The sequence below is a fragment of the Pelmatolapia mariae genome, linkage group LG6 (genome assembly GCF_036321145.2).
Source record: "Pelmatolapia mariae isolate MD_Pm_ZW linkage group LG6, Pm_UMD_F_2, whole genome shotgun sequence".
NCBI classification, from domain to species: Eukaryota; Metazoa; Chordata; class Actinopteri; order Cichliformes; family Cichlidae; genus Pelmatolapia; species Pelmatolapia mariae.
In genome coordinates this window covers 44,056,667-44,083,129 of record NC_086232.1, presented here as the reverse complement: position 1 = coordinate 44,083,129, position 26,463 = coordinate 44,056,667, and the positions used below count along the sequence as shown (strand labels likewise).

Here is a 26,463-nt window from a genome sequence, read left to right as displayed (position 1 = left end):
TCAGATTTCAGAGCTCATCACAGCACAGAAACAGCTTTAGTGAAGGTTACAAATGATCTTCTTATGGCCTCTGACAGTGGACTCATCTCTGTGCTTGTCCTGCTAGACCTCAGTGCAGCGTTCCATACTGTTGATCATAATATCCTATTAGAGCGATTGGAACATGCTGTAGGTATTACAGGTACTGCACTGCAGTGGTTTGTATCATATCTATCTAATAGACTCCAATCTGTTCATGTAAATGGAGAGTCCTCTTCACACACTGAGGTTAATTATGGAGTTCCACAGGGTTCAGTGCTAGGACCAATTCTGTTTACATTATACATGCTTCCCTTAGGCAGCATCATTAGAAGACATAGCATACATTTTCACTGCTATGCAGATGACACCCAGCTCTATCTATCCATGAAGCCAGGTAACACACAACAATTAGTTAAACTGCAGGAATGTCTTAAAGACATAAAGACCTGGATGGCCGCTAACTTTCTGCTTCTTAATTCAGATCAAACTGAGGTTATTGTACTCGGCCCTGAAAATCTTAGAAATATGGTATCTAACCAGATTCTTCCTCTGGATGGCATTACCTTGGCCTCCAGTAACACTGTGAGGAACCTTGGAGTCATTTTTGACCAGGACATGTCCTTCAACGCACATATTAAACAAATATGTAAGACTGCTTTCTTCCATTTGTGCAACATCTCTAAAGTTAGAAATATCCTGTCTCAGAGTGATGCTGAAAAACTAGTTCATGCATTTATTACTTCCAGGCTGGATTACTGTAATTCATTATTATCAGGAAGTCCTAAAAAGTCCCTGAAAAGCCTTCAGTTAATCCAAAATGCTGCAGCAAGAGTCCTGACAGGGACTAGAAAGAGAGAGCAGATTTCTCCAGACTTTTTGAATCTGTTGATGACATCAGAGGTCAGTTAACTTCAGTTAGGTTGGTAAGAAGAAGTTTCATAAAAGTATATTTAAGCAGTTCATCACGTACAGACCATTCCTGATTGTAAAACTCTGAAATGAATCTTAGAGTTTGGTCTTGTCTGTCTTACATTTTTCGCACAGTCATGTGTTTCCTTGTGTGAATTTTCCTGCCACCTAGAAGCCGTTACTCCGTTTGAGCTCGCTCCTCTTCTGTAGCTAGCTACATGCTAGCACTGCGAGAGCAGAGAGCTTTAGAAGTTATCATTAAAATCTTCAAATGTGCCGTCTGCTGATGGATGAGCGGTTTGCGTCGACATTGTTCAGTCCCTTTTTCAAAGTCTCACTCCTCTTCTGCTGTTTGAGCTGCTTGTTTTACTCCTGTGGGAGATTCAGTCACACACAGATTCATGCCTCCTCCAAACAGCGAGGCTGCACTGCTGTAAAGTCTTCAGTGAGCTCTGCTAAAGAGGCCATGGTATTCCTGAGTGCAGCGTAAGCAAACACAAAGACACAGAAAGTCTGAAGAAGGCCGAGCAGCTCCTGCAGGCAGCCTCCTCGGTCTGCTTCCTGCAGCCGAAGCGAGCTCACAGGGATCCTGGAAAAAGCCGAAGAACCAGATGAAAAAGCCGCGTTGAGCTTGAAGACTGGAAGAAGAAAAATGGACTAACTTCCTGTGAAGAAGACACGTTTAAAGTGAAACCGTGCACAGCAGTGTGTGACAGATTTGTCGGATAGAGTTTCAGCAGCAGGAAACGTGTTGGAGCTCCGTCTGACCTCCTCCTCTGTTCCTCCTGCAGACATCCTTTATTCCCGCTGCTTGCACTCATCTTTGAGAAATGTGAACTGGCAACCTGCACGCCGAGGGAGAGCGCCGTGGCCGGGGGAGACGTCTGCTCCTCCGACTCCTTCAGCGAGGACATCGCCGTCTTCTCCAAACAGGTGAACAGGAAGCGGTGGTTCATGTGTGAGGCGGGCCCTGCACATCAGGGTGGAGGGTTCGTGGAGAAGCTAAAGCTCCAGCAGCAGTGTGGCTGAAGCTTTAGCTTCTGCCACCTGAGAAAGCCTCATTCATCCCACCTGCTGTGACTTTTCAGTCTATGGAGAAAAAACAGGACTTCACTTCAGAGTGTTTTAAGCCAAACGTGATGAGCGTACGTCACAGGGACGCGCTCTGCAGGTTTCCCATAATCATCCTCGTTTGTCTGTGTGTGCAGATCCGCTCGGAGAAGCCGCTGTTTTCATCCAACCCAGAGCTCGATAACTTGGTGAGTCATTTAAAGAAGTAGCTGCAGGTAGCACACTTTCAGCCTAACTGGCCTCTGAGCTTCTATAAAGCCCAGTCATGGAGTCCCGGGGGGTAATACCAGCACTTCAAAGGTAATGGGATCATGCTGGAACATCTGGGATTTAATGTCAGGAGAGCAGCGGTGCAGTGTGTATGTTCTGCATGTCTGCATTTATGAATTTGTGTTTCTCGCAGATGATTCAGGCGATCCAGGTGCTGCGTTTCCACCTCCTGGAGCTGGAGAAGGTTGGTCTAACTAACCAACATCTGCTGCAATTAGAGCGTGCCGCTAATCCCAGCTTAATCCTGAGCACGGCGCCGTCGTCACTGTGTTTGATTTCAACTTTACCGATTTTGTTTGCTTATTGTGGTTCTTTGGTGGTGAAAGCATCTCCACGTCAGGCCTGCCTCTACATTTTTTTTCCAGGTTCACGAGCTCTGCGATAACTTCTGCCATCGATACATCAGCTGTCTGAAAGGCAAAATGCCGATCGACCTGGTTATAGACGACAGAGACGGAAACAAGTCAGACGGCGAGGACTTTGTCAGGTCGTCGGGGAACCTCGTGGATCGGGTGAGCTCGCTCAACTCTTGAGGCACAAAATACGTCGTCTTCTCTGTTTTTGTTGTAGCTCGTGTAGCGTTTAGGGTGGAGTCAGAAACGCTCCTGTAAGTGAAGGCGGTGACCTCATTTTCCCTTTAATGTCGGACACATCGGAGCTGTGAGGGATTTCCACAGCACAGGAAATGATTTCAGGCGTTCAAAAAACTTAAAGCATCTTCATTCATCCTCACGCTTTTTCATAAGACGCTGAGGAACAAAAGGCTTCGAGCTTACGACCGATTTCGTTCCCACCTGAAAGATCAGATCAGTCCTCTGTTGGTGCCTTTGTCAAGGATCCTTGGAAGCACTGGCTGTGCATAGAGCAGTGTTTCGTGTCCAGCAGCACTTCAACTCTTTAACCCTTCAAACGCCAGCGGCTCAGAGAACAAAGCTTTCCTTGTCAAGTTCCTCGCCTCCTTGTTTCCTTCCCTCCTGTTTGATCCTTCCTGTTTCCTAGAGTCATGTTCATGTTTAGTATGTTTTAGTGCTTCCATGTTTCAGCCTTGTTTAAGGTTTTAAGGTTTCACTTGAATAGTTTTTGCTGGTTTTCTTCTCTGTGTTCAGTCCTCTGTGTGTATAAATAGTCCAGGCTTCCCGTTACTCTGAGTCTTAAACCCTCGCACGAACCTGACGGCGTGAAATATCTTAACCACGATGAGTGCGTGTTAAAGCAGCAGCTACTAATGGAAGCTGCTCATCTTTCCAGACCGGACGGCTAGCGTCGTTGGCAGATGTGAAGGCGTTTGCGGGAGGGTCAGATCCAGTTGGAAACAGACCTGATGAATGTTTGTCGTTAGGGGCGATCGTGGCTCAAGAGTTGGCGGTTCGTCTTGTAATCGGAAGGTTGCCGGTTCGAGCCCCGGCTCCGACAGTCTCTTCACCCGTTGCCTACTGGTGGTGGTCAGAGGGCCCGGTGGCGCCAGTGTCCAGCAGCCTCGCCTCTGTCAGTGCGCCCCAGGGCGGCTGTGGCTACAGTGTAGCTGCCATCACCTGTGTGTGAATGTGTGGATAACTGGATGTAGAGTAAAGCGCTTTGGGGTCCTTAGGGACTAAGTAAGTTAGTAAAGCGCTATACAAGTACAGCCATTTACCATTTTTGTTTCGGCAGGTTTCGTGGAGCAGAGATCACGACGACTCGGCGTCGATCAGGTCGGCTGGGACGCCGGGACCGGCCAGCGGAGGACACGCGTCTCACAGTGGCGACAACAGCAGCGAGCCAGGTACACGTGCAGACCAACGACAAACCCTGCCGTCAGACTCTGTTTATTCCTGAAAAAACTCAAACTGAGCATAGCGTTCAAACACGTCTCTGCAAGCTCTTTTACAACCCACTTGCACTCCAGCTCCTCCCCCTCATGATGTCACTGAGGCTGCTCCGCCTCAGGAATGACTGTAGATCGAAGAAAAGCGCTCTTCTGGGACGTTTAACCGTAAACCTGACAGTAAAGTACAAACCGCAGTTCTTTGCAGTTGGAGTTGAAACTCTCAGAGTAGAAATAAATGATGGTGGTGTCACAGGCTGACTAATCAGCTGCTGCTTCATTCATGATAAAATATTTTGTGGGCAGTGAAACATGAAGAAAAGCACACTGGGCTCCAGCAGCTCTGGCTTCGAGCCGCTGGTCTCGGTCCAGCTGGAGTGGGCCCCGCGGTTTCTCTGTCCACGCCTACGTTTACACGTTAACACCGCCACAGTCCACTCGCAGCTCTGACCTCCAGTCCACATCTTGGTGGGGGTGGGATTTTTAAAAGCTTTGCTCAGCTTCTCTCTCACGTCTCATTCTAACGTCATCTGTGAGGTTAACGTGACGTCGTGTTGGGCTGATTTTCTGGACTTTATTGGATACAGACGCTGTAGATAGAGCGGAGAGGCAAAGGGCCGCAGGTCGGACCCCAGCCGGCTGCTCTCCCGCCGTATGCCATGTGGTTGCCTGCTCATGATGATGGTTTTTGTGGATTTATGCTGGACAGGCGTCACTTTCATTTCTCATCACGTGCCTGAGCAGAAGACGACAAACACTCTTTTCTTTATTTCAAACCAAACGTTCGCCGTTCTGTCGGCTTGATGTTTGTTTTTATTCCCTCCCGTCAGATCTGGTTGCTGATTGGTTGTAGCCATATTTGCATGAGCTTTCTGGATGTCTGTTTGTGGGACACGTTAAACATCCCTGACTCTGGGAGGAGCAGCCTTCTGAGACACACCTGTAAAGCAGGTGGTGCCGGCTGACAGATGGAGCTGAAAATCAGCTCGTTTGCAAATCAAACATTTGCATGTTTCCTGCCTCACCTGAGCAGTAACTCAGCTTTGGAAGTTGCTGACTCGGAAATCCTCCTGTGGATGGGAGGAGTCACCGGAGTCACAGGTAAACGTTGTGTGCTGGATCTCCGATTTTCTTTGACATGGAAGCCATAGCCTGTATAAAAAGATGGCTGTACCCACCGTGACTTCGCTCACTGGTTTCCACATTATCTTGTCGTTGGCATTTTAGCAGCCGCCATGTTGGGTTTGGGTCAGGTGTGGCCACTCACAGGTGACTGCATCTAAATTAGTTATCACCTAATGCTAGCTAGCTAGCACAGTTTGCATGCTCAGACTTCCTGGACGGTCTGTTACAGTAACTTCATAGGAGCCGTGTTATTGGTCAGATAATGTTATTGAAATGTCCCAAAAGGCTCCAGCAGCACAGACACACTGAGCGTGCACAGCTGTGAACATTAGCCAGCTGTGGTGTTTCCTCCTGTGGCCCTGAAGGCTGATGGAGATGTGCACATTAGGACCTTTAATAATGTTAAGCTGCTTCTGTGCTGACCAAAGCAAAGACGAGTGAACTCTTTGATGCATCGATACAGGAACCTCCAGCTACTGATCATGTGACCAACAGACATGACAGGCGCGCTAACAGGAAGACTGAGGGGGTGTCCAGACTCATTGGCTGCATCCTCCTGAGGACGCATTTGTAGGCCGATTACGTCACAGTGACGCATCAGAGGCTGTCCAAATTCGTAGACTCCTCCGAATGTAGCCGACAATGCGTCCTCCTTTTCCCCGAATTTGAAGGATGGGTCAGGTGTGTTGTTCGTGGCCCATCATATCCCAGAATTCATAGCGCGGCCCAGCCAAACTCCAGTTTCCAACAATGGCGGCCGCTACTAAGTTTTAATATTACTCTTATTATTCTTTCTGGGTCACAAAATAAAGTTTTAACATATTTTCAGGCGAGAATGTAGCTGTGCAAACTTCAAATATCTGCTTGGTTTATCAAGACATCACATATTTGCAAAAGTGCTCCGGCGTTTTCGGAGACGTCTGTTACCCACCAGCTCGATAGCTGACCGGGAGCTCGAGGGTCACTGAAGCCGCTGAGAACGGCACAACTCCCGGCACATCATTTTCAGATCACCACGGACTTTCGCTACTCAGGTTAAACGAAATTTTTTCAGTGTTTTGTTTGTTCGTGAGTAAATCGGTTTGGCTGAGATTAAAGTTATTAGATTAGATAAAATAAAACTTTATTAATCCTCCGGGTGGTTTTCACACAGCTGAATAAACGTCAAACAGAAAACTGATTAAACAAAGTGTGAGACGGTGGAGAGTTTACTCCAGTGTCCTGTTATATTTTAGATAGCAAGGAGCAGACGGCCGAGTTTATTAAACTCCACCGAGACAGCGGTGACGCTGATCTGAAGGCTAGACCGTCCAATTTCACAGCCTCGCACTTCTGACCTTCTCGGTCTTCGAAGGACCCGGCCCACGTAGACCGCGAAGGCCGGTTCCTCAGGAGGATGCGGCCCATGAATTTGGACACGACTAGTGAGTGAGTGAAATGACCCATCTTTGCCACAGACGGCCGGTTTCCTGTCTGAGGTGGAAGAGCTCGCGTCCACAGCCTGTCGTGGTTTTAGTGTCTCAGCGGGATACGTCCGCTTCGGTCTTAGTTTTTTCTGCTCCTGCGATGATCTCAGCAGTGAGGTCACTTTTATTAGAGCCTCGGATTGGCTGTTAGTGACAAGGCCCCGCCCACCACTGCCAGCTGAGAGGAAATGTTCCGTGTGGTGGAAAATAAAGACTTTGCTGGGCTGTGAGCGAGCGCGCCGCCAGCAGACCACGGCTAATAAAATGCTGGACAAACAGTTCTTACAGCACGGGGGGGGGGGCTGGTTGTTTTAAACTGACATGATTATAATAGGATGTGTGTCTGTTTTCATCTGCTGCCCTGAATGAAGCTCTGTGCGCTGCGGGTTTGATTCCCAGCCTGAGTGACGAGCGGTGGACGTTTGGGTGGAGTGGGTGTTTCCGAGCAGGTTTCCTCGTGGGTCCTCCTCCCCCACCTCACTCTGCAGGTTGTTGTGAAGTCGTGTTGTCACAAGCCATTAGCAGGTCGGGCTGGAGCTGTTTCTCCTCAGGGAGCTGAGGAGGAGGAGGAGGGAGGTGTAAATCAGCCTCGGGGTGCTGGTGTTCGGCCTAATGAGGCTGAGAGCTTGTTTATGGAGTTACGCATCATTTTTATGATTATTTCCACCTTTTCGGGCTCCAGCGCTGCTTTGCCCCTCCCCCCGGCTGCGGCGGGGCACGTCGCCCCGACCTCGGCCCGGTTAAAGACGCTGAGGCTCGTTAAAGAGCAGAGAGAGTGCAGTAAGAACACGCACACGCGTGTGTGTGTGTGATTGTGTGTGTGTGTGTGTGTGTGTTCGTGTCTGTGTGTGTGTGTGTATGTGTTCGTGTCTGTGTGTGTGTGTATGTGTTCGTGTCTGTGTGTGTGTTCGTGTCTGTGTGTGTGTGTGTGTGTTCGTGTCTGTGTGTGTGTGTGTGTGTGTGTGTGTACGTGTCTGTGTGTGTGTGTGTGTGTGTGTGTGTACGTGTCTGTGTGTGTGTGTGTGTGTGTTCGTGTCTGTGTGTGTGTGTGTGTGTGTGTGTGTGTGTGTGTGTTCGTGTCTGTGTGTGTGTGTATGTGTTCGTGTCTGTGTGTGTGTTCGTGTCTGTGTGTGTGTGTGTGTGTTCGTGTCTGTGTGTGTGTGTGTGTGTGTGTACGTGTCTGTGTGTGTGTGTGTGTGTGTGTGTGTACGTGTCTGTGTGTGTGTGTGTGTGTGTTCGTGTCTGTGTGTGTGTGTGTGTGTGTGATTGTGTGTGTGTTCGTGTCTGTGTGTGTGTGTTCGTGTCTGTGTGTACGGGTTCGTACTATCCTGGTGGGGACCAAAATCTGACTTTTACTATCCTGGTGGGGACTTTCTGCACCGTGGGGACCAAAATCCAGGTCCCCTCGGGGTTGAAAGCAATTTTCACACTCAAAATGCGGTTTTACTGTCAGGGTTACAATTAGGTTATGGTTAGGTTTAGGGTAAGGGTTAGGGTTAGGCATTCATTTTTAATGGTTAGGGTTAGGGTAAGGGGCTAGGGAAAGCATTATGTCAATGGGATGTCCCCACGAGGATAGCAAACCAGACATGTGTGTGTGTGTGTGTGTGTGTGTGTGTGTGTGTGTGTGTTCGTGTCTGTGTGTGTGTGTGTATGTGTGTGTGTGTCCTCATCACCTGCCTGCGTTCTTTTCGTTTCTCTCGCCGTGTCCTGGTCAGGTGACTGCCTGGATAACGGCGTGGCGTCTCCAAGCACGGGCGATGAAGACGACCCCGACAGGGACAAGTCAAACAACAAGAAGAGAGGAATCTTCCCCAAAGTGGCCACCAACATCCTGAGAGCCTGGCTGTTCCAGCACCTGACGGTGAGTCGCCTCGGGCCGCGCTGGCGTCTGTGTTCGTGGTCACTTCCTGTTCCACCTCCTCTCTCACCTGTCATGTTTTGCTCAGACGTCACATCGACCTTCCCACCCTTCGTATCCCTGCTCCCTACCTGGGGCGGTGACCTCTGACCTCTGCTGGAGTCCAGGTGTTTCACCTGCTCTGAGGCCTCCGGGACACGTCCCCTGGTTTCCTGATTGAATCCAGGCGAGTGTGCTGACGTGACCATTACAGAGTTGTGGCGTTCGCTAACAGGTTAAACCGGAGCTGCGAGGCCTCACCTGTACTTCCAGGTGTGCCTGGATTTTTCAAGATTATCCGTCTGTTGGTCATGTAACGTACCCGTGCTCTCATGAAGCTCAAAGAAGTGGGAGGAGGCGGGCTTAGAGCTCAAAATCCCCGTCCTGACTGACTCATCGCTTTTGGCTGCAGCCTGCAGAAAAACACACACACACACACACACACACACCTCCAAACATGGCCGGGCTAAATCGGGTCCCGCTCAGCGAGGGTCGGGCCGCTGCCAGGACTCTGAGGCGACCTGCGGGACGGCAAGGCCCGTGACAGATGGGAGGTGGGAAGAAAAATGGCGGGGTGGCACCTGAGAGAGGGAGGGTGGAGAAAAGAGGCGTCGGCTGTGGAAGGTCACGGTCGTGTGAAGAGCGAGGCAAACAAACCTGCAGAGCACACCGACTCTTCTGACACAGAGAGGCGCAGGACTCATCGTCCTGAAAAATCAAACAGCAGCTTTGTTGGAGTCACGTGTTCTCCCGGGATCACGTCCACACACGGAGACGCATCTCTGAGGTTTCAAGTCCTGCGAGCTGGATTCATATAGTTATCAATAGCAGGTTATGATTACTGTGCTGAGTGTGACTGACAGCTGGACACGCCGCGATGGCTCCTGATGTTTGAACACACAAACAGCTGTAAGTGCGTCGGGACGCTCAGACAGGACAGAATCTGTAATCCTGTGAAAGTGAGGCGAGCTCGTTAAACCAGCGAGTTTAACGCTGCAGGTTTACAGTCGAGTTTCCCACAGGTGAGACCGACGCGCCTTACATCGATCAGTGAGGACCGTTAGAGATCTGTGATCCCCGCAGCGCTCGCAGCAGACTGCCGCCGCCTCAGCCCTGCCGCCGCCTCAGCCCTGCTTCCTGTGAGTTTGTTTTCTCTACCCTGACTGCCCCTCCTGAGAGGTGATGTCACCGAGTGCCCCTCGTCAGCAGGCTCGCAGCCCTCGATCCTCGATCGCTGCTGTTATGCCGTCGAGGCTTAAAGGCGAAGGTGTCCGTGGTCCGGCCATCAGGACCCGTGACCTTTGACCCACCTAACGCTCACAGAATCACTTCTGTGAACTCAAACTCAAACTGTAAACTCAAACTGTAAACTCAAACTTCTAAAGAGTTTGAGTTTACGGCGTGACGGGTTTACGGTCTGCCAGGACTCTGATTGACGGCGAAGAGCCGCGTGGCGTCTGTGTGCACGTGTCCGAGCTAATATCCGTCAGACTGAGGGTTGTTTACGGGCACCAGCTTTAATTTTAGCGCTTTCTCAGAGGCGTGCGTGTGTCGGAGGCTGTTCATCTTCCCCTGAAGTCAAACATGGACTCCAGTGAGCCAAAGCTCATAAACGCCAAACCGCAGGCCGAGCTGTGTTTACAGCGCACACACCGACCCGTTTACAAGTGCGAGTGTAACACTCGGCTGTTAATGAGTGTGTAATTCGCCTCCCTCCTGCTTTTACAAACTCGAGCAGGAGCTTTGTGTGCCGTCGCTTGTTTACGGTCGGCGGCTCGTTAAAGCGCCGCGTCCGCCCGCAGACTGCAGCGAGGCTCCGATGCGGCAGCTGGAACGACTTTCCGGGTCCGAGAGGAACGACTCGGAGACTTCAAAGCAGCGATTACAGAGAGGAGCTCCGAGGGCCTCCGCGGTTCAGCAGGAAGCCCTGACGCTGACCCCACCCCCCCGGCTTCCGACTGTCAGGGGTCAGAGGGCGGCGGGACACCTCCACCCATCCATCAGCATCAGCAGCTGTTTACAGCCTCAGAGCTGCAGATGTGGGTGGAAGAATGCAGCAAAGCAACACGTGTGCAGCTCCCCCCTCCCACACACAAAATCCGAGCCACACCGAACAGGAAGTCTCTCTAATAACGCCATCAGACATCAAACGCCCCTAATGGGAAATCTACCTTCACCTCCATCTGGTCCCGGCGTCTCCTCCCAGACTCCGTCCATCATCGTGTCGCCCCCTCCCCCCCGCCCTGAGTGTACAGTCTGATGTTCGGCGCCACAGAATGAACAAATGGAGAGCATTAACGTGAGCGTGATTGTGTTTACGGCCTCAGACCGCACAGAGAAACGCTCCGTGTACGTGTGAACGCGGCCTCATCATCATCATCATCATCTGTATTAACAGGTTTGATCATCATCGATATCTGACTGAGCTCATCATGTAGGTCAGCGTCAGCAGATGAAATCCTTCATCCCGCCAGAGCGTCAACTCTGATGACATCATCAGCTAACTGACCTGTGGCTAACTTACGGCTAGCAGGCTGGTCGTCATCCTCGCTATATGAACCTATAACACGGAGGATCAGGAGGAAACGCAGGCCTGGTTTTATGCGAGGGTGGTGAACACACCATGTCCTGCGTCCAATCACAGGAGAGCTTAGAAGGACCCTCAGATAAACTTATTGTACTTCCTGTCCTTGAGCACAGGATGCAGCAGCTCCTTCAAACACATTTTATCCACGTGAAGCTGCTTCGGCTCCAAAGGCTCCGCCCCCCAACGCTCAGAGCAACAATCGGGGAGCGTTTGCTTCTTCCTGCCTCCGACAGCAGACTCACTTCTTACTGAGCTGACACTTTGAGCCCTTTCAGAGCGAAGAAGGCGGGACCAGCTCGGCTTGTTTTTCTCGGTGGGGGTGGAGGCGTGTGCAGACGCAGATCTGGGGTCAGCGTTCGTTAGGAAACCTTTTGTGATCAGAGGCGCTCCATCACCGGCGGGCTCTGGGGCTTTGCTCAAAAACAAAGGCCTCTGTGAGGGAAGGCAGCCTCGCCCTGCAGTGAAAACATCATCCATTACCTCCGTGACAGGCCCTCCGGGGGCCCCGGGGCCCCGCCCTGTGCGCGGGTCACCTTTATTGACCTCTCACCCCCCTGCCAGCCTCGAGCGTTCAGAAACGGTGCCGCATGTGGCCACATACATCACACGGCTTCCTTTCTTCCCTGACAGCGTGAACGACAAAGCGATAAAAAGAACGGGGTCAGGTTGGGGCCAAAAACATGGCCGCAGTCACACACTCGCAGACTGCCGTGTAAAACCCAGAGCGGAGCCTGTCTGTCTGTTAGTGACATCACAGCAGCCACGTTACTGGTCACATGATGTCATCGAGAAACAGCACAAACACAAAATGTGTTTACTGAGAACGACGCGAGAAAATGACACACTGATGAACGTCTTTGTTTCCTGTGATGATGATGATGATGATGATGATGCTGCAGCCGTCATGCTGAGTGTCGGACGGCGTCTGGCAGACGTGCCGGGATGTAAATAAACTCCAATCACAGATCAACACTTTGTTTTTCTCCCAGAAGCACCGAAGCATCAATAATTGATTTTATTTATTCCAGAATGAAGATTTCATCTGTCAGCATCACACAGACACACACAAACACACAGACACACACAAACACACAGACACACACACACAGATACACAGACACACACACACAGATACACAGACACACACACACAAACACACAGACACACACACACAGATACACAGACACACACACAGACACACACACACACAGATACACAGACACACACAGACACACACACACAAACACACAGACACACACACACAGATACACAGACACACACACACACACAAACACACAGACACACACACACAGATACACAGACACACACACAGACACACACAGACACACACATACACAGACACACACAGACACACACAGACACACACACAGACCCACACACAGACAGACACACACAGACACACATACACACACACACACACACAGACACACACAGACACACACATACACAGACACACACACACACAGACCCACACACACACACAGACACACACACACACAAACACAGACACACCTACACACACACAGACACACACACACACCTACACACACACAGACACACCTACACACCTACACAGACACACACACACAAACACAGACACACCTACACACAGACAGACACACACAGACACACACAGGCACACACAGACAGACACACACACAGACACACACAGGCACACACAGACAGACACACACACAGACACACACACAGACATGCACACACACACAGGCACACACACAGATACACAGACACACAGACACACACACAGACATGCACACACACACACACAGACACACACACACGTTGCTGCTGAGGCTGTGTTTGAGGTCCTGTGTGTGTCTGTGTGTGTGTGAATATTTACACACATGTATAAACATGTAAACATTTATTTATTTAACATTGTCATAAATATTTATGCGAGCCGTGTCTCGGTGAACACTCACAGTGTCCGTCAGACTCTGAGTGCTGCCCCTCAGCTGGCTTCCACAGGTTGTCCAATCAGAATCCACCCCTGCAGTCTCAGCAGCAGTGCAGTTCAGAGGAAGAAGCTTCGTGATGAAGATGAGGAATAGAGATGGGTGGATGTTAGTTACATTTCTTTTGCACAGTTACAGAGTCGTGTTGGCTATGTGTAGGGGGCTGACTCCGCCCTCTGACGGGGGCAACTGTGGTTTCAGGGCTGCGATGAGCTCCGTCTGTCTGTAAACAGCCCGGGGTCTCTGCTCTCCTTTAACTCATCCAGTTTGCGATGAAAACCTTCCCCGGAGACACGTTAGCAGCCTTTCCCCGGAGAACGCCGCTCAAACGTGACGAAACGGCGTGCTGATTGTGGCCAATTAGATGCTGTTTAGGACAATTACCTGCTATCAGATCACAGAGCTTTGGCAGGAGGACGGGACGTTTCCCTGCTCGCCACATGAAGGGAGGAGGTGGTGAAACCTTAAACTGGGTTTTAGTCAAAGCAGGAGGTGCTGAAAGAAACCTGCCAGCTCGTCACAGGACGAGGTTAAAGAAAAGCCTCCCAGCCTCTCGCTGCTCCACTCGCTCTGTTTATGCCTCAGAGGCGTTTTTAATACCACCGTAAATTTATCCACCTTTAAACAAACCCTTGATAAGGGCCCCGAGAGACGGCCCGACTCAGAGGGAAGCTTTAGCCCTGTAATCCTGCAGAGTCCTGCAGAGTCCCACAGAGTCCTGCAGAGTCCTACAAAGCCCTACAGAGTCCCACAGAGCCCTACAGAGTCCCACAGAGCCCTACAGAGTCCCACAGAGTCCCACAGAGTCCCGCAGAGTCCTACAGAGCCCTACAGAGTCCCACAGAGCCCTACAGAGCCCTACAGAGTCCCACAGAGCCCTACAGAGTCCCACAGAGTCCTACAGAGTCCTACAGAGCCCTACAGAGCCCCACAGAGTCCTACAGAGTCCCACAGAGCCCTGCAGAGCCCTACAGAGTCCCACAGAGTCCCGCAGAGTCCCACAGAGCCCTACAGAGCTCTACAGAGTCCTACAGAGTCCTACAGAGTCCCACAGAGCCCTACAGAGCCCTACAGAGCCCTACAGAGTCCCACAGAGCCCTACAGAGTCCCGCAGAGTCCTGCAGAGTCCCGCAGAGTCCTACAGAGCCCTACAAAGTCCCACAGAGCCCCACAGAGCCCCACAGAGCCCTACAGAGTCCCACAGAGCCCTACAGAGTCCTACAGAGTCCCACAGAGCCCTACAGAGTCCCACAGAGTCCTACAGAGTCCCACAGAGCCCTACAGAGCTCTACAGAGTCCTACAGAGTCCTACAGAGTCCCACAGAGCCCTACAGAGTCCCACAGAGCCCTACAGAGTCCCACAAAGCCCTACAGAGTCCTACAGAGCCCTACAGAGTCCCACAGAGCCCTACAGAGCCCTACAGAGTCCTACAGAGTCCCACAGAGCCCTACAGAGCCCTACAGAGTCCCACAGAGTCCCACAGAGCTCTACAGAGTCCTACAGAGCCCTACAGAGTCCCACAGAGCCCCACAGAGCCCTACAGAGTCCCACAGAGTCCTACAGAGCCCTACAGAGCCCTACAGAGTCCCACAGAGTCCCACAGAGCTCTACAGAGTCCCACAGAGCCCTACAGAGCCCTACAGAGCCCTACAGAGCCCTACAGAGTCCTACAGAGTCCCACAGAGCCCTACAGAGTCCCACAGAGTCCCACAGAGTCCTACAGAGTCCCACAGAGTCCTGCAGAGCTCTGACTCTGCTACAAACCTGCCTGTCACTCAGTCAGCCTCCTCTCTGGATGAAAGTCCGGCTTTACAGAAGTGTCGACTGGTGGAAGTCAGTGACAGTGTGGGGCTCCATCACTATGAGTCTAACCTGGAACTGAGCGTGCTGTCCACGTTGGCCTGCACATCTGGGTGTCTGCAGACTGGACCGAGGGTGGTGTTAGTGGAGGTGCTGCTCTGTGGGGCCGGGCGGCAGCAGCTGGTTTCAGTCAGCGCACCAACAAACTCAAGACATTATTTACTGTTCACGGCGCTGCTGAACGTCATTAACATGAACTTTACATGAACCCCCACACACCCACCCCTGACCCCCACCCGAGCCCCCGGCGCTTTATTTAAAGTGCTGTTTTCCACAAACGTTGCTTTGAGACATTTGGCACAAGGTGAGCTGCAGACAGCCGGGACGCCGTAACGTCTCAGAGATACGTTTTTCACTCACAGCATAGAAAACAAAAGAAATACTAAAACTGAAAAAACACCGTCCACAGCATGCAGCTGCAGGTTACACTTTACATAACAGTCACTGAATCTTCAGAGGATCTGCAGGCTCAAACACCGGCCGGCCGTCTCAGGGATTATTTTCTGTCATGTTTATAAGTTTATCTGCAGACGTCATGTGTTTAAATCCAGCTGATCAGCTGTGATCAGAGTGTTCGCTCAAATGAAACAGTGACTGTTAAACTGCAAACGTACACGGCAGTTACACCACCAAGTCACCGGTGTTTCAGTAAAAATGATACACACACACAGTCTGATTAACAGGAGTCCCAGGATGCTTCCTTGTCTAATTGGCTCACTGCTTCCTTTGTTAATTGCAGCGCACTGATGTTGGTGTGTTTTGTCCCCCTGCAGCACCCGTACCCGTCGGAGGAGCAGAAGAAGCAGCTGGCTCAGGACACCGGCCTCACCATCCTGCAGGTCAACAACTGGTGAGTCACCAAGCAGTCGCAGGTACTTATGGGAAGGCAGACCTTTGGCCCCACCCCCACCCTGAGCCTAATGAGCGGGGTGGGGGTGAATTCCTGCTGGGTTTCCTCGTCTCCACTCTCAGGAGGATGGAGGTGCTTAGTTTGAGAGCTAATTGGAGCTCTGAGGTGGAGACCTGAGGGATGCTCTGCTGGGAGTATGCGTCACCTGCACCTCACCTGTGCTAATGTTGCCAGTAGAGTGAATAAATGTCCGCATCCACGTCTGACTCAGCTGCTCTGTGCCCAAATAAACTCGTCACTAACAGTAAAAGTCTGGGTGTCGAGGAGAGGAGGCAAACGCAGGAGGCTAGGAGAAGGAAGCAAGGAGAGGAGAAGGAAGTGAATTCAATTCAGTTTTATTTATACAGCGCCGAATCACAACAACAGTCACCTCAAGGAGCTTTATATTGTAAGGTAGACCCGACAATAATAGATACAGAGAAAAACCCAACAATCATATGACCCCCTATGAGCAAGCACTTTGGCGACAGTGGGAAGGAAAAACTCCCTTTTAACAGGAAGAAACCTCCGGCAGAACCAGGCTCAGGGAGGGGCGGGGCCATCTGCTGTGATTGGTTGGGGTGAGAGAAGGAAGACAGGATAAAGACATGCTGTGGAAGAGAGACAGAGATTAATAACAGATATGATTCAATGCAGAGAGGTCTGTTAACACATAGTGAGTGAAGAAGAAACACCCAGTGCATCATGGGAATCCCCAGCAGCCTACGTCTATTGCAGCATAACTAAGGGAGGATTCAGGGTCACCTGGTCCAGCCCTAACTATATGCTTTAGCAAAAAGGAAAGTTTGAATCTTAAAAGTAGAGATAGTGTCTGTCTCCTGAATCCAAACTGGAAGCTGGTTCCGAGTGAAATGCACGGCCGTGAGGTCAAACTGCCTCCGGTCCCGTTACCGTGGCAACAGTTAAATGTTTGTCAGGAGAACGACTCGTTAATAAATTCAGAATCTGACACAGCGAGCGTGAAAGCTTAAGTTTAATAAAAGAGCATCTTCTCGCCAGACTCCAGCGATCATCACGTCAAAAACAGGAAGTCGAAAATATCCGATTACTGTAGAAAAACAAAACCAGCCCCCACCACCTCCGCCTGTGTCGCCATCCCTCCAGTCAGAAAGGCCACGCCCCACACAGGCGAGTTATGTACATGTCCCGCCCCGCACAGGGTGTGAGTCTGTGGGGCTGGCTCACTGCTGCCTCTGCTGGTCGTCAGAGGAACTGCAGGCCTTCATCTTTCAGCCCGTGGGGTTGGCGTGTGTATTCGTGTTTTATGAAACAAAAGATAGAAACAGGGCCTTCTCTCTGATTCGCTGCCTCTGACTGTGACATCTCGCCAGTCGCCGCCTCACCGATCCAGGAACCTCGTACGTCCTCTCGAAGAACGCACCATGGCGAGGCCGGGCACGCTCAGACCGGTCACGTCTGTTTTGTTTGGCAGCTCGTTGCCTAGCTTCACGTGTCTCGCGTTTGTCTGCTGACGTGGCGACTAACTCGTGAACTCATGACACGGACGCTGCGGTGAACGTGAACACTCCAACCAGACGCACTTCCCGCCTGTTTTGCATGTGTTTGTTATGGAAAGCCTGTGAGTGATGGCGGGGATTAAGGTCGCCACTTCCTGGGCCGCTGTGATTGGACGGTTTGTGAAAGCGTCCGACATCGAGGTGAATTCATTTGCTCGATGATCCGTGTGAATGAGAGGAGGAAGTTTATTATTCAGACATGAGACGACACGTTAAACTGTGTGCGTGTGTGCGCGTCTGTGTGTGTGTGTGTGTGTGTGCGCGCGCGTGTGTGTGTGTGTGTGTGTGCGTGTGTATGCGCGTGTGTGCGCGCGCGCACGCGTGTGTGTGTGTGTGTGTGTGTGAGGGGTGTGCAGTTGGTGTAAATGGCATTTTCATGGCAAACAGCTGGACTGGTTTATTTAAACACGCCTGTGGTGGGGGGGGGGGGGGGGGGGTGCTGACCTCAGAATGACTCCCTCAGTGGGCGGAGCTTCTACATGTTTTACAAGCAGGCGGTTGGGGAGTGTGTGTGTGGTGATTAATAGATCTGCTTTGTTTAAACACTGACTGTACAGAGCGGCCCGAGCCCGCCCCTCCCCGCCGGGCGGTGGGGGGTCAGGAGGCCGATCGGCCTTCGAAGCTACGCCTGAAGTTTTCATTATTTCAGAGAAATCCGGTTCTGGTCTCGTTGTTTTCCTCTGGCTTTAAATGTGTTGGAGGCAAGAAACAAAATAGCGGCCTAGTGCTGCAGAAGGATCGTGACCATGGCCTCGCACGCGGTCCCAGATGTAAGACTTTCAGTCGTCCCGGCAGGTGGGTTCTGGAGGTCTGAGGAGCAGGCTCCGCTCTGTGGATGGTGTTTCCAGTTACTGTCTGAGACTTGGAAACGGCTCCTAGGAGGTTTTTGAGTGTGCCGGTTCCAGCGGCGACACCTTTGTGGTGATGGGGCTCGCGGTTCCTGTGGGAGCGTACGTCTTCTCTGCAGTTGACCTTTGCAGAGCGACCATGTGACCTCTGTAAGAGGCCGACCACAGCGTTGGACCATTAAACGCTGGGACTTTCCCTCCTGGGTCCTCACTCTGTGCTCTGTCGGGTTTTTAGCACATTTTTGTCCCTCCGGTCTTTCCCGTCTCGCTCTTGATGGAGGATTTTTCCCTGTAGGACTCAGGAAGTTGGGATAAGATCAGCTTCCATCACTAATCCATCATTTTCTCAAAGACACACGGACCTGAATGTTCACTGACACTGGATGATGATCCATTATATAATCAGTTCATGAGAAGGTTAAGCATACTCTTCCTCACCTACACGTTCTTTGTTCTCAGCCTGGCAGGAAGGTGGGGAAGAGGGCGGAGTTATGTAGTCCTGGGCGTGTCCAACAGGTCAACAGGATGTGATGCTACTGAAGGTGGAAAGGGTTTTAAATTTGTGATTTTAACAGTTACATTGATGCTGCGATTATTATTTGATGTACTGACTCGATGAAAAGTGGAGCACTGGCCCCGCCCACAGTGTTACCTGCTGCAGAAGATACCTGGAAACAGCCGTGGTCTGGTTTGTGTTTTCCTGCTGATTGTTGCATTTCCATGTTTCAAATGGCTCCTCGTGTCTGAATTATGCTGCACAAATCTGTCCTGGTCATTATGTCACTTCCTGTGATGCCAAAAGCAGAAGCGTTAAAGTCACGCACTCGTCATGTGGCTGAAAGGTTCCTGTGCAGCTCTGCAGAGCGCGTGCGTTCGAGCAGAAACGATGACTTTAATAGTGAGCTGCAGTTATGACGTCACGTTTGTTATTTTGAACATTTCTGAGATGAGATAATTCGTTTTTTCTTTGGATGTTGATCAAAACCAGATTTACTAAAACGTCCAAATGAAACCGTGACGTCGGAGTGATCTGAGGCTGTCGGCCCGAGCTGCACTGTGCAGTGCGAGCGCAACGTTTTATCACCGTTTATTTCCTGTTTCGTGTGTCCTGATGAGCTCGTGTAGCCTCGTGCTAACGGGCTGATGGCAGAGTTACTGAGAGCTTTACTCTGACTGACCTGGAAATATTCTCCTCTCATCTCACCCCCCCCGTACCTTTTTCAGTCCCCCAGAGGACAGCTGTGGCCTTTGTTTTTCTGAAAAGAACCCCCCCCCCCCCCCCCCCCCCCCCCACCCTCCTGTTGAAATGGTCCCTCCCCACCCGGGGCTCAGGGTTTAGGAGGACATAAATCAAGTAGGAAACCACAGAGCTTTTACTTGAGGCCGGGGGGGGGGGGGGATGACTAATGGCAGTAGCTGGGGAGGTCACAGGAGGTGCCGGGTAGGAGGTCACGCATACCAAGATGATGGCTTTAAGAGCGTAATTAGGAGACGTGGCCAGTGCTCGCCGACGGCTTCCCATTGGTTAATCTCCAGGAAGTGATCTGATTGATTTGTGCTGATCATGTTAAACATCTAACATAGTGTCTGTTCTGCCATTAAAAATGTCCAAACTGGATTTTAGACAGTTTTTATTTTGCACAGTAACAGGTCAGATGGACCTGAGTTCCAATAAGCGGATTCTGTAACACGCCTGCATCAGGGCTCTCTCCTACACCGAGGCCTCGATGTTTGCGTAAATGACGGTAAAATTTAAACCAGTGAACGAGTTTCCAGTGAAGCCAGTTTGAGCTGCTGGGTGTTTAAACTTAACCTGAAGCAATTTATCAGTAACGAATAAAATCAAAGTTTTCTCCAGAATAAGTGTGAATGCTGTTGTTGACCTGAGGTGGCTGCCACGTGGTCAGACCTCCAACCAAAGTGTACCTAATGAACTGGTCCAAAGTGGGTTACCGAGGAAACGTCAGAGGTAACGCTAGCTTCGGTAACGGGGTCGACACCACGCAGTAAAGCTGTGCAGCAGCTCGTTCTCTCCCGTTTGAACCTGAGTTTATTGTCGTTGTTAAAAACAAACTCTGACTTCTTTTCTTTGACTTTCAGGTTCATCAACGCGAGGCGGCGGATCGTTCAGCCCATGATCGATCAGTCAAACAGAGCAGGTGAGGTCTCACAGGTGTATTAGCGGCTGTTTCGTTTCCATAAAATCAGAAACTCCTCCAGTATCCGTGCTCTTCCACCGTGTCTGCATGAGTTTTCCAAACACCCGGCTGGGACTGGAACGCCAGTGTTCATGGGAACTCGCTCCGCATGTAAGGCGAGCTGAAAAAGCGGCGTCTCGCTCGGTTCCTCGGAGCGTTGGAGCGAGCGGAGAGGCTTAAACTCTGAATGGCTTCTAAACCCCGGCGGGATTAGCTCCAGACAAAGACGCTAATCGCTTTGACTGACCACTCCATTCAACGTTTGAAGCCGGGATTACAACAAATAGGAGCCCCGGCTAAAGTGGAGCTAAAGTCCTGTTAGCCTTTTGGCCCTTGAGCTTTCTTAGCATTAACCCCGCAGCTGACTTCCTCACAAAGGTTTGGAGACGCTGCTGAAAGACGGCGGTGAGAAACAGCTTCAGGGAACGAGGCCGATTCCACCACGAGGACCAAAACCTCTCCATTCGTGTCCGACCGATGGCCCCCACCACCGCGAGAACATCACAGCTGCTTTAACAGATGTGACGTTATTCCAAAGGTATTCGAACACGTAATGCAGTGATGTGATGTTATATTTCTTTTACGTTTCGCCTCTCTTCCTGCGGCGTTTTCATAACACAGCACGCGTGAAAACAGTCGATCGTTTGATATTTGGAAGCAGTCGTTTTCTATCGATTCGTGTTTTTACCCCACAGCAGAGTGAAGGAGGCTTTCATGTGAAGCCAGCTTTTATTAGAAGCAGGTGCTAACCTCCGATTCCATGTGTCATCGCTCTAATTGGAGCGCGCTTAGCTGCGCACAGGATCGCTGCAGGATCTGCTTCTATTTTGCTCTGTTAGGAGATACAGCGCGAGCCCGCTGACGCAAACCCGACGCTTCCTGTAACCAGGGGCGCCGCTCGTAAAGGGGGAGGAGCTAACGCAGCTGGCGTCAGATGGATGAACTGAGGGGAGGCACTCAGAATCACATAAAGGAGGATTATTTTGGACTGTGGATCATGCAGAGTTACTCTGCACAGACTGTAAGTGTCAGAAAAAAATGTGAGACTAAAGAAGATGGGCGGGAAAAAGATCACGGATGGACCTGATTGGTGCTCAGGTTCTCATGCCGACAACTGTAATAGGCTTGATTTTTCCTGGTGTTTGCGTGTGGACCTGATCACGCCTTTGTGTGTGGGTGTAAAGTGGAGGCTGTGGCGGTGTCAGTGCAGGCCGGCCGACGGCCTCGGGTCCCGACTCCGGGCATCCTCCACCATTAAAACGAGCTGTCGTCTCTGTCCGCAGTGAGCCAAGCGCCGCCGTACGGCCCAGATGGCCAGCCAATGGGAAGCTTCATGGTGGACGGTCAGACGCCCGTGGGAATCAGACCGCCTGGTAAACACACACACACAGCTTATGCTGCTGTGGGTTCGATTGTGTTATATTATTGCAGAATCTGCACATTGAAATCAAAGTTTAGATTTAACACAGAGAGGACGGCTTATTGTGAACTGAGCTTCATGCAAAGCTACAGTCCAGGACACGCTGCAGAGATCACAGTCGTGGCTGATTTCATAGTTTTAAAAACTTTTATTTACAGAGGAGCTGAAGGAAGGGGGCAGTGCTTTCATCTGTGTGTGTGTGTGTCTGTGTGTGTGTGTGTGTGTGTGTGTGTGTGTGTGTGTGTGTGTGACAGGTCCGATGGGTGGTGTAGGGATGGGGATGGGCGTGGAGGGACAGTGGCACTACATGTAGCACCACCGCCTGCACCCTGCAGCCTGAGGAGGCGCCCGGCGTCGCAGGAAACCACCGTGAGTGACGCCACACAGAGCCAGCACTTCCTGCATTCTCTTCAAATTAAAGGCGTTCTAGTGTTTTCAGTGGACCCTTTGCTGCTTAAAAGGGCTTTTAATTTGAAAGAGATGTTTAGACTTTCTTGTAATCTGGATGTTTGAAGTGAATCTGCTGATATAAAGATGTGACAGAAACACCCACAGCCTTGGCGCTGGCGGCACTCAGCCGATGTCAGTATGTCGCTCGCTATGGATTGATCCTGAACGGCTCCAACAGCCTGAGCTTCATCTCCTCCTCTCAGCACCTCCTCACTAATTAAAGCCAGTTCCCTCTGATTAAAGGTCAATGAATCCTCTGAGAGCCGCTCCACGTTCAGTCTAATGAACTGATCGTTAGCGAGAGGCGCACTCATCTCTTTATTTGATTACACAGAGTCCAATTACTCTGTAAGCTGTTTTTATTATTAAGCAGGAGGGAGGGGGGAGGAGGAGGGAGGGAGGAGGAGGAGGGAGGGTGAAGTCAATGGAGACAGCAGGTCGACGAGTTTTTCTTCTCTCAGCTTTTACTGAACGATGCAGCTGTCAGTGAGACACACACACACACACACACACACACACACACTGGTTCCTGAGGCTACGTCGGGCCTTCTTCCTGATCTTGACCCTCTGTGTTTCCTCTGCAGGACTCTGATCAGGTCTGCAGACCCCCATAGCGTGGAGCGGGACCCCACGCCTCTTCACCCCCTGCCCATCAGCTCTCCGCCCTGTGGGCGTGGCTGATGAGGAAACACCTGAGCTTGCCTCTGTTCTCGGCGGGCCTTCTCAGAGCGCTCCACGGACTAAAAAGAGAAACGTGAGGACAGACGGCGATCGTGAAGGCAAAGACAAACACTGTCCACCGCACGTTTCTGGATTTGATCACTTCCTGTGATGTAATCTCCCAGAACGGACAGATCTGCAGCTCGGCTTCCTCTCTGCGCTCGCTGATGGACTCCTGAAGCCGTTTGCTCTGCAGACAGAGCGAAGCTGTGATGTGGACGGACAGTTTTGGACCGTAGACCCCCTCAGACCTCCCACTCCGTAAATAAAACTGATTCTGTGGATTTCTTAGTCTGATTTTTGACTCCTGCTGCGTTCGGTGCCTCACTGAAATAAAACGTCAGGACTTAAATAACAATATCCACTTTGGGGAAAAAACTGAAGTAAAAAATAAATAAATTGAGAATGAGACTTCTTTTAAGGTAGAATAAAACTTATTTTGAACTGCAGGCGACATTCAGCTCCCGTGGATCAGGTAAACGGTGCAAAGATGTTTAGCTGCACATTTAATCCTGAAATATGATCATGTGATTCCTGCAGCCTCATCATGCAGACAAACAGCTGCATGATGAAGGAGACTTGTTTAAAAATGCGTGAGTGTGTAAAAGGCCGCCTGTTAACAACAACAACAACACTGAACGTACATTTCAACAGTTGATGGTCAAAAACAGGAACTCTCATTTATTCCTGTGTTACTGAATCGCTCGGGTGTCGCGAGGAGTTTTTATCGGCAGGAAAACAGATTAAAGTCCAAAATTTCTGCCTTCCTCCGACGCCTCAGTGAGCCTCATGTTTCACACCCCTACCATAACACAGACAGTCCCACGGTGTGCTCTGCGACCCCCTGGTGGGCTGTGATGGTACTGCAGGTGATCCCCATCACTTATTTACAATAAATGAATTTAAATTGAACAAGTTAAAATTCTTAATTTTCCTAAATTTAAGTGGAAAGAAATAGAATTTCAAATTTATGCTTTTGTGACGTATAAACACATCAGCTGCTCCATGTTTAGCCTGAATCACACAGACTCACTGGGATTGGCTCCAGAATCAAAACACTCAGATATTTTTGTCTTTATTGATATTTTAACAGGAACTAGTGACACAAAGGCACCGGGTTTAAAACTGACTGACTTCCTGCTGTTCTTCATCTCTGCCCTGTTTGGTTTTTAATGCTGAACTCGTTCATTAATGATCCGAATGCATCACAGCGAGACGTCCACAACAAGCTCCAATCAGCCCGATTTATGACATTCAAGTTTCATTCACTATAAAGTTATAAGTTATGTTTCGGGCGAGCATCACACAGTTTCTGTCTTTAAACTGGTCTCAGATCAGCGTTCAGTGTCCCGACTCTACTGCGTCGTTTTGGCTCCACGTTTCTCTTTAATCTCGATTTTTAAAGTGAAAACGCTCCAGAAATGAAAATGTTTACAGCTCATCCTGATATTTGAAAGATTAGCTGTGCTGGTGAGCCCCGCCCTTCACCCTATGCCAGCTGGGATAGGCTCCACCCCTCTGTGACCTTGTAGAACTGCTTCTGACCTCGATTAAACGTGAAGTTTGTGCTGTTTGGTTTCTGTGCACAGAGCTCGGGTTGATCTGTTGGTGTCCCAGAGGCGGAGCCTTTCCTTGGCTGCAGTCACAGTGTGAAGCTCCGAGTCTTCCTTCGTGTCTTGTTTGCGGGTGTCGCTCAGCTCGAGTCATTCCGTTCGAATCGATGCTCCGGGAGGTTCAGTGGTGACGCCTTCAGCAGGCCTGATGGGAAAGATCGGCCCGTCTGCCATGGAGAGATTTGTCCCCCTCGGTGGATCTGCTGCCCCAGTCCTCTGGGAGTTTTCTACATGCTCCTCATTTCAAAGGCGGCTGACACAAAAAACAAAATCATTAATCTGCTTTGGATCCTCAGCGGAGCTTTGACTTCAGAGGAGTTGTGACTGACAGGCTCCATGGCACGCCCATGTTTGACTGCCATCTTAGGGGATTGTGGAAGCTGCCTTCATCTCTGCTTTTAAAGAGAAATGAGTGATTAGTTGGCAGCTGTCGAGCGTCCGTCTGAGGATCCAGACTCGCTGTCAGATGCACAAAGAAGAGCCGGGACACGGCGAGCTGACGGCTGCTGGGAGCACAGCTGGGCACAGCGAGAGGTTTATTGTTTATCGTGACATTTCCCACAGACGAAGCAGACAGTGAATGCATCATGTCAGATGTGTGACAGACAATGTTCAGAAAGTTCAGAGTTCACGTTCGTGGTGACGGCCAAAGTCAGCAGGGAGGTGACTGCGCTAGCTTCACCCGAGCTGGACCTCTGGGCCGTGTTTGTGCTGTTGGAGCCTTTTAATGACATCATGTGACCAAACATATAGCTGCCATGAGGTCACTGTACTAACAGACCATCCAAGAAGGCAGAGCTCCGGGATTGGTGTAGACTTCTGTCTGTGGATGATAACCAAGCTTCCTGGCGTTAACTGTGCCAACCTTTGGTCCAAATATGGTCACCAAAGACTGATGTCACAGCTGCCACCATCATTTATATACAGTCTATAGTTCTGGTACGCTCCACTGTGAGCACACAAACATAAATATGTCCTGTGCTCAGATGGGAACGAACCGGAGCACTAACAAGGTTCCTCCAAACACAGTCGCCTCCCTCAGCAGCCTCCCCCACCCTAAAACCCTCCCCCCTCCCTCCAGCCTCCTCTGAGCAAGCCGACCTCACAGTTGGATAATTTATTGCCTTTAATTAAGCGGCTGCTTCAGGAGGGATGAAATGCGTTCCTCTGTGTTTGGGGCAAAAGGGGGAAGATATTCAGTGTCTCGCAGAGGAACCAGAACTCATGGATCATGGTTACTGTGGGGAGGAAGTGGGGAGGGAGGGGTCAGTTTACCCCGACTGGACAGGAAGTCGCTTATTAGAGACAATCGACCGTTCACCTGAGAGCGCGCTCAGAGTTAGAGCACACATCCTGCAGTCTGTGAGGTCAAAGGGCATTGACACAGCTGAAAATACTCATTATAAAAAGTAACTAAAAATTCTGCTGATTAACTCATAAAATAAAAGTGTCAATTTTAAAGTCTGCTGTCAGGAGTGAAGCGAGATCGATCAACTGCAGACCAGACAACAAACGACGGAGGCTCCAGATAAGTGCAATCAAACAATGAGTTTATTACACAGGAGAAGAAGCATCAGCATATGTCCTCTTCCTCAAGAATACACTGAATGGGGGTTTTATAGGACAGAAAATGTACGCCCCCACGTACACGTCAAGTACAGGTCAAAAATACATTGTTGACAGACATGGGTACATCTTGTACATTTTTAATAGCTATAATCAGACATATAACTTCTCTTTTCTATAACACTCGCCTTTTAAGGTAATAAACTTCAA

At 50.5% G+C, this 26,463-nt stretch overlaps 1 protein-coding gene across 1 annotated transcript in view; it reads left to right on the top strand.

Moving 5' to 3' along the window:
* The window catches only part of meis1a (Meis homeobox 1 a), a 26,940-nt gene extending 3,589 nt beyond the window's left edge, over positions 1-23,351 (top strand). The window contains exons 3-13 of the mRNA XM_063477109.1: positions 1,722-1,863; positions 2,139-2,189; positions 2,405-2,455; positions 2,637-2,783; positions 3,922-4,033; positions 8,385-8,530; positions 15,785-15,861; positions 20,387-20,445; positions 21,768-21,857; positions 22,159-22,273; positions 22,939-23,351. Of these exons, the coding sequence (XP_063333179.1) occupies positions 1,722-1,863; positions 2,139-2,189; positions 2,405-2,455; positions 2,637-2,783; positions 3,922-4,033; positions 8,385-8,530; positions 15,785-15,861; positions 20,387-20,445; positions 21,768-21,857; positions 22,159-22,217 (934 nt within the window). The 3' untranslated portion in view covers positions 22,218-22,273; positions 22,939-23,351. The remainder of the gene's footprint in view (positions 1-1,721; positions 1,864-2,138; positions 2,190-2,404; positions 2,456-2,636; positions 2,784-3,921; positions 4,034-8,384; positions 8,531-15,784; positions 15,862-20,386; positions 20,446-21,767; positions 21,858-22,158; positions 22,274-22,938) is intronic.
* The last annotated feature ends 3,112 nt before the right edge of the window (positions 23,352-26,463 follow it).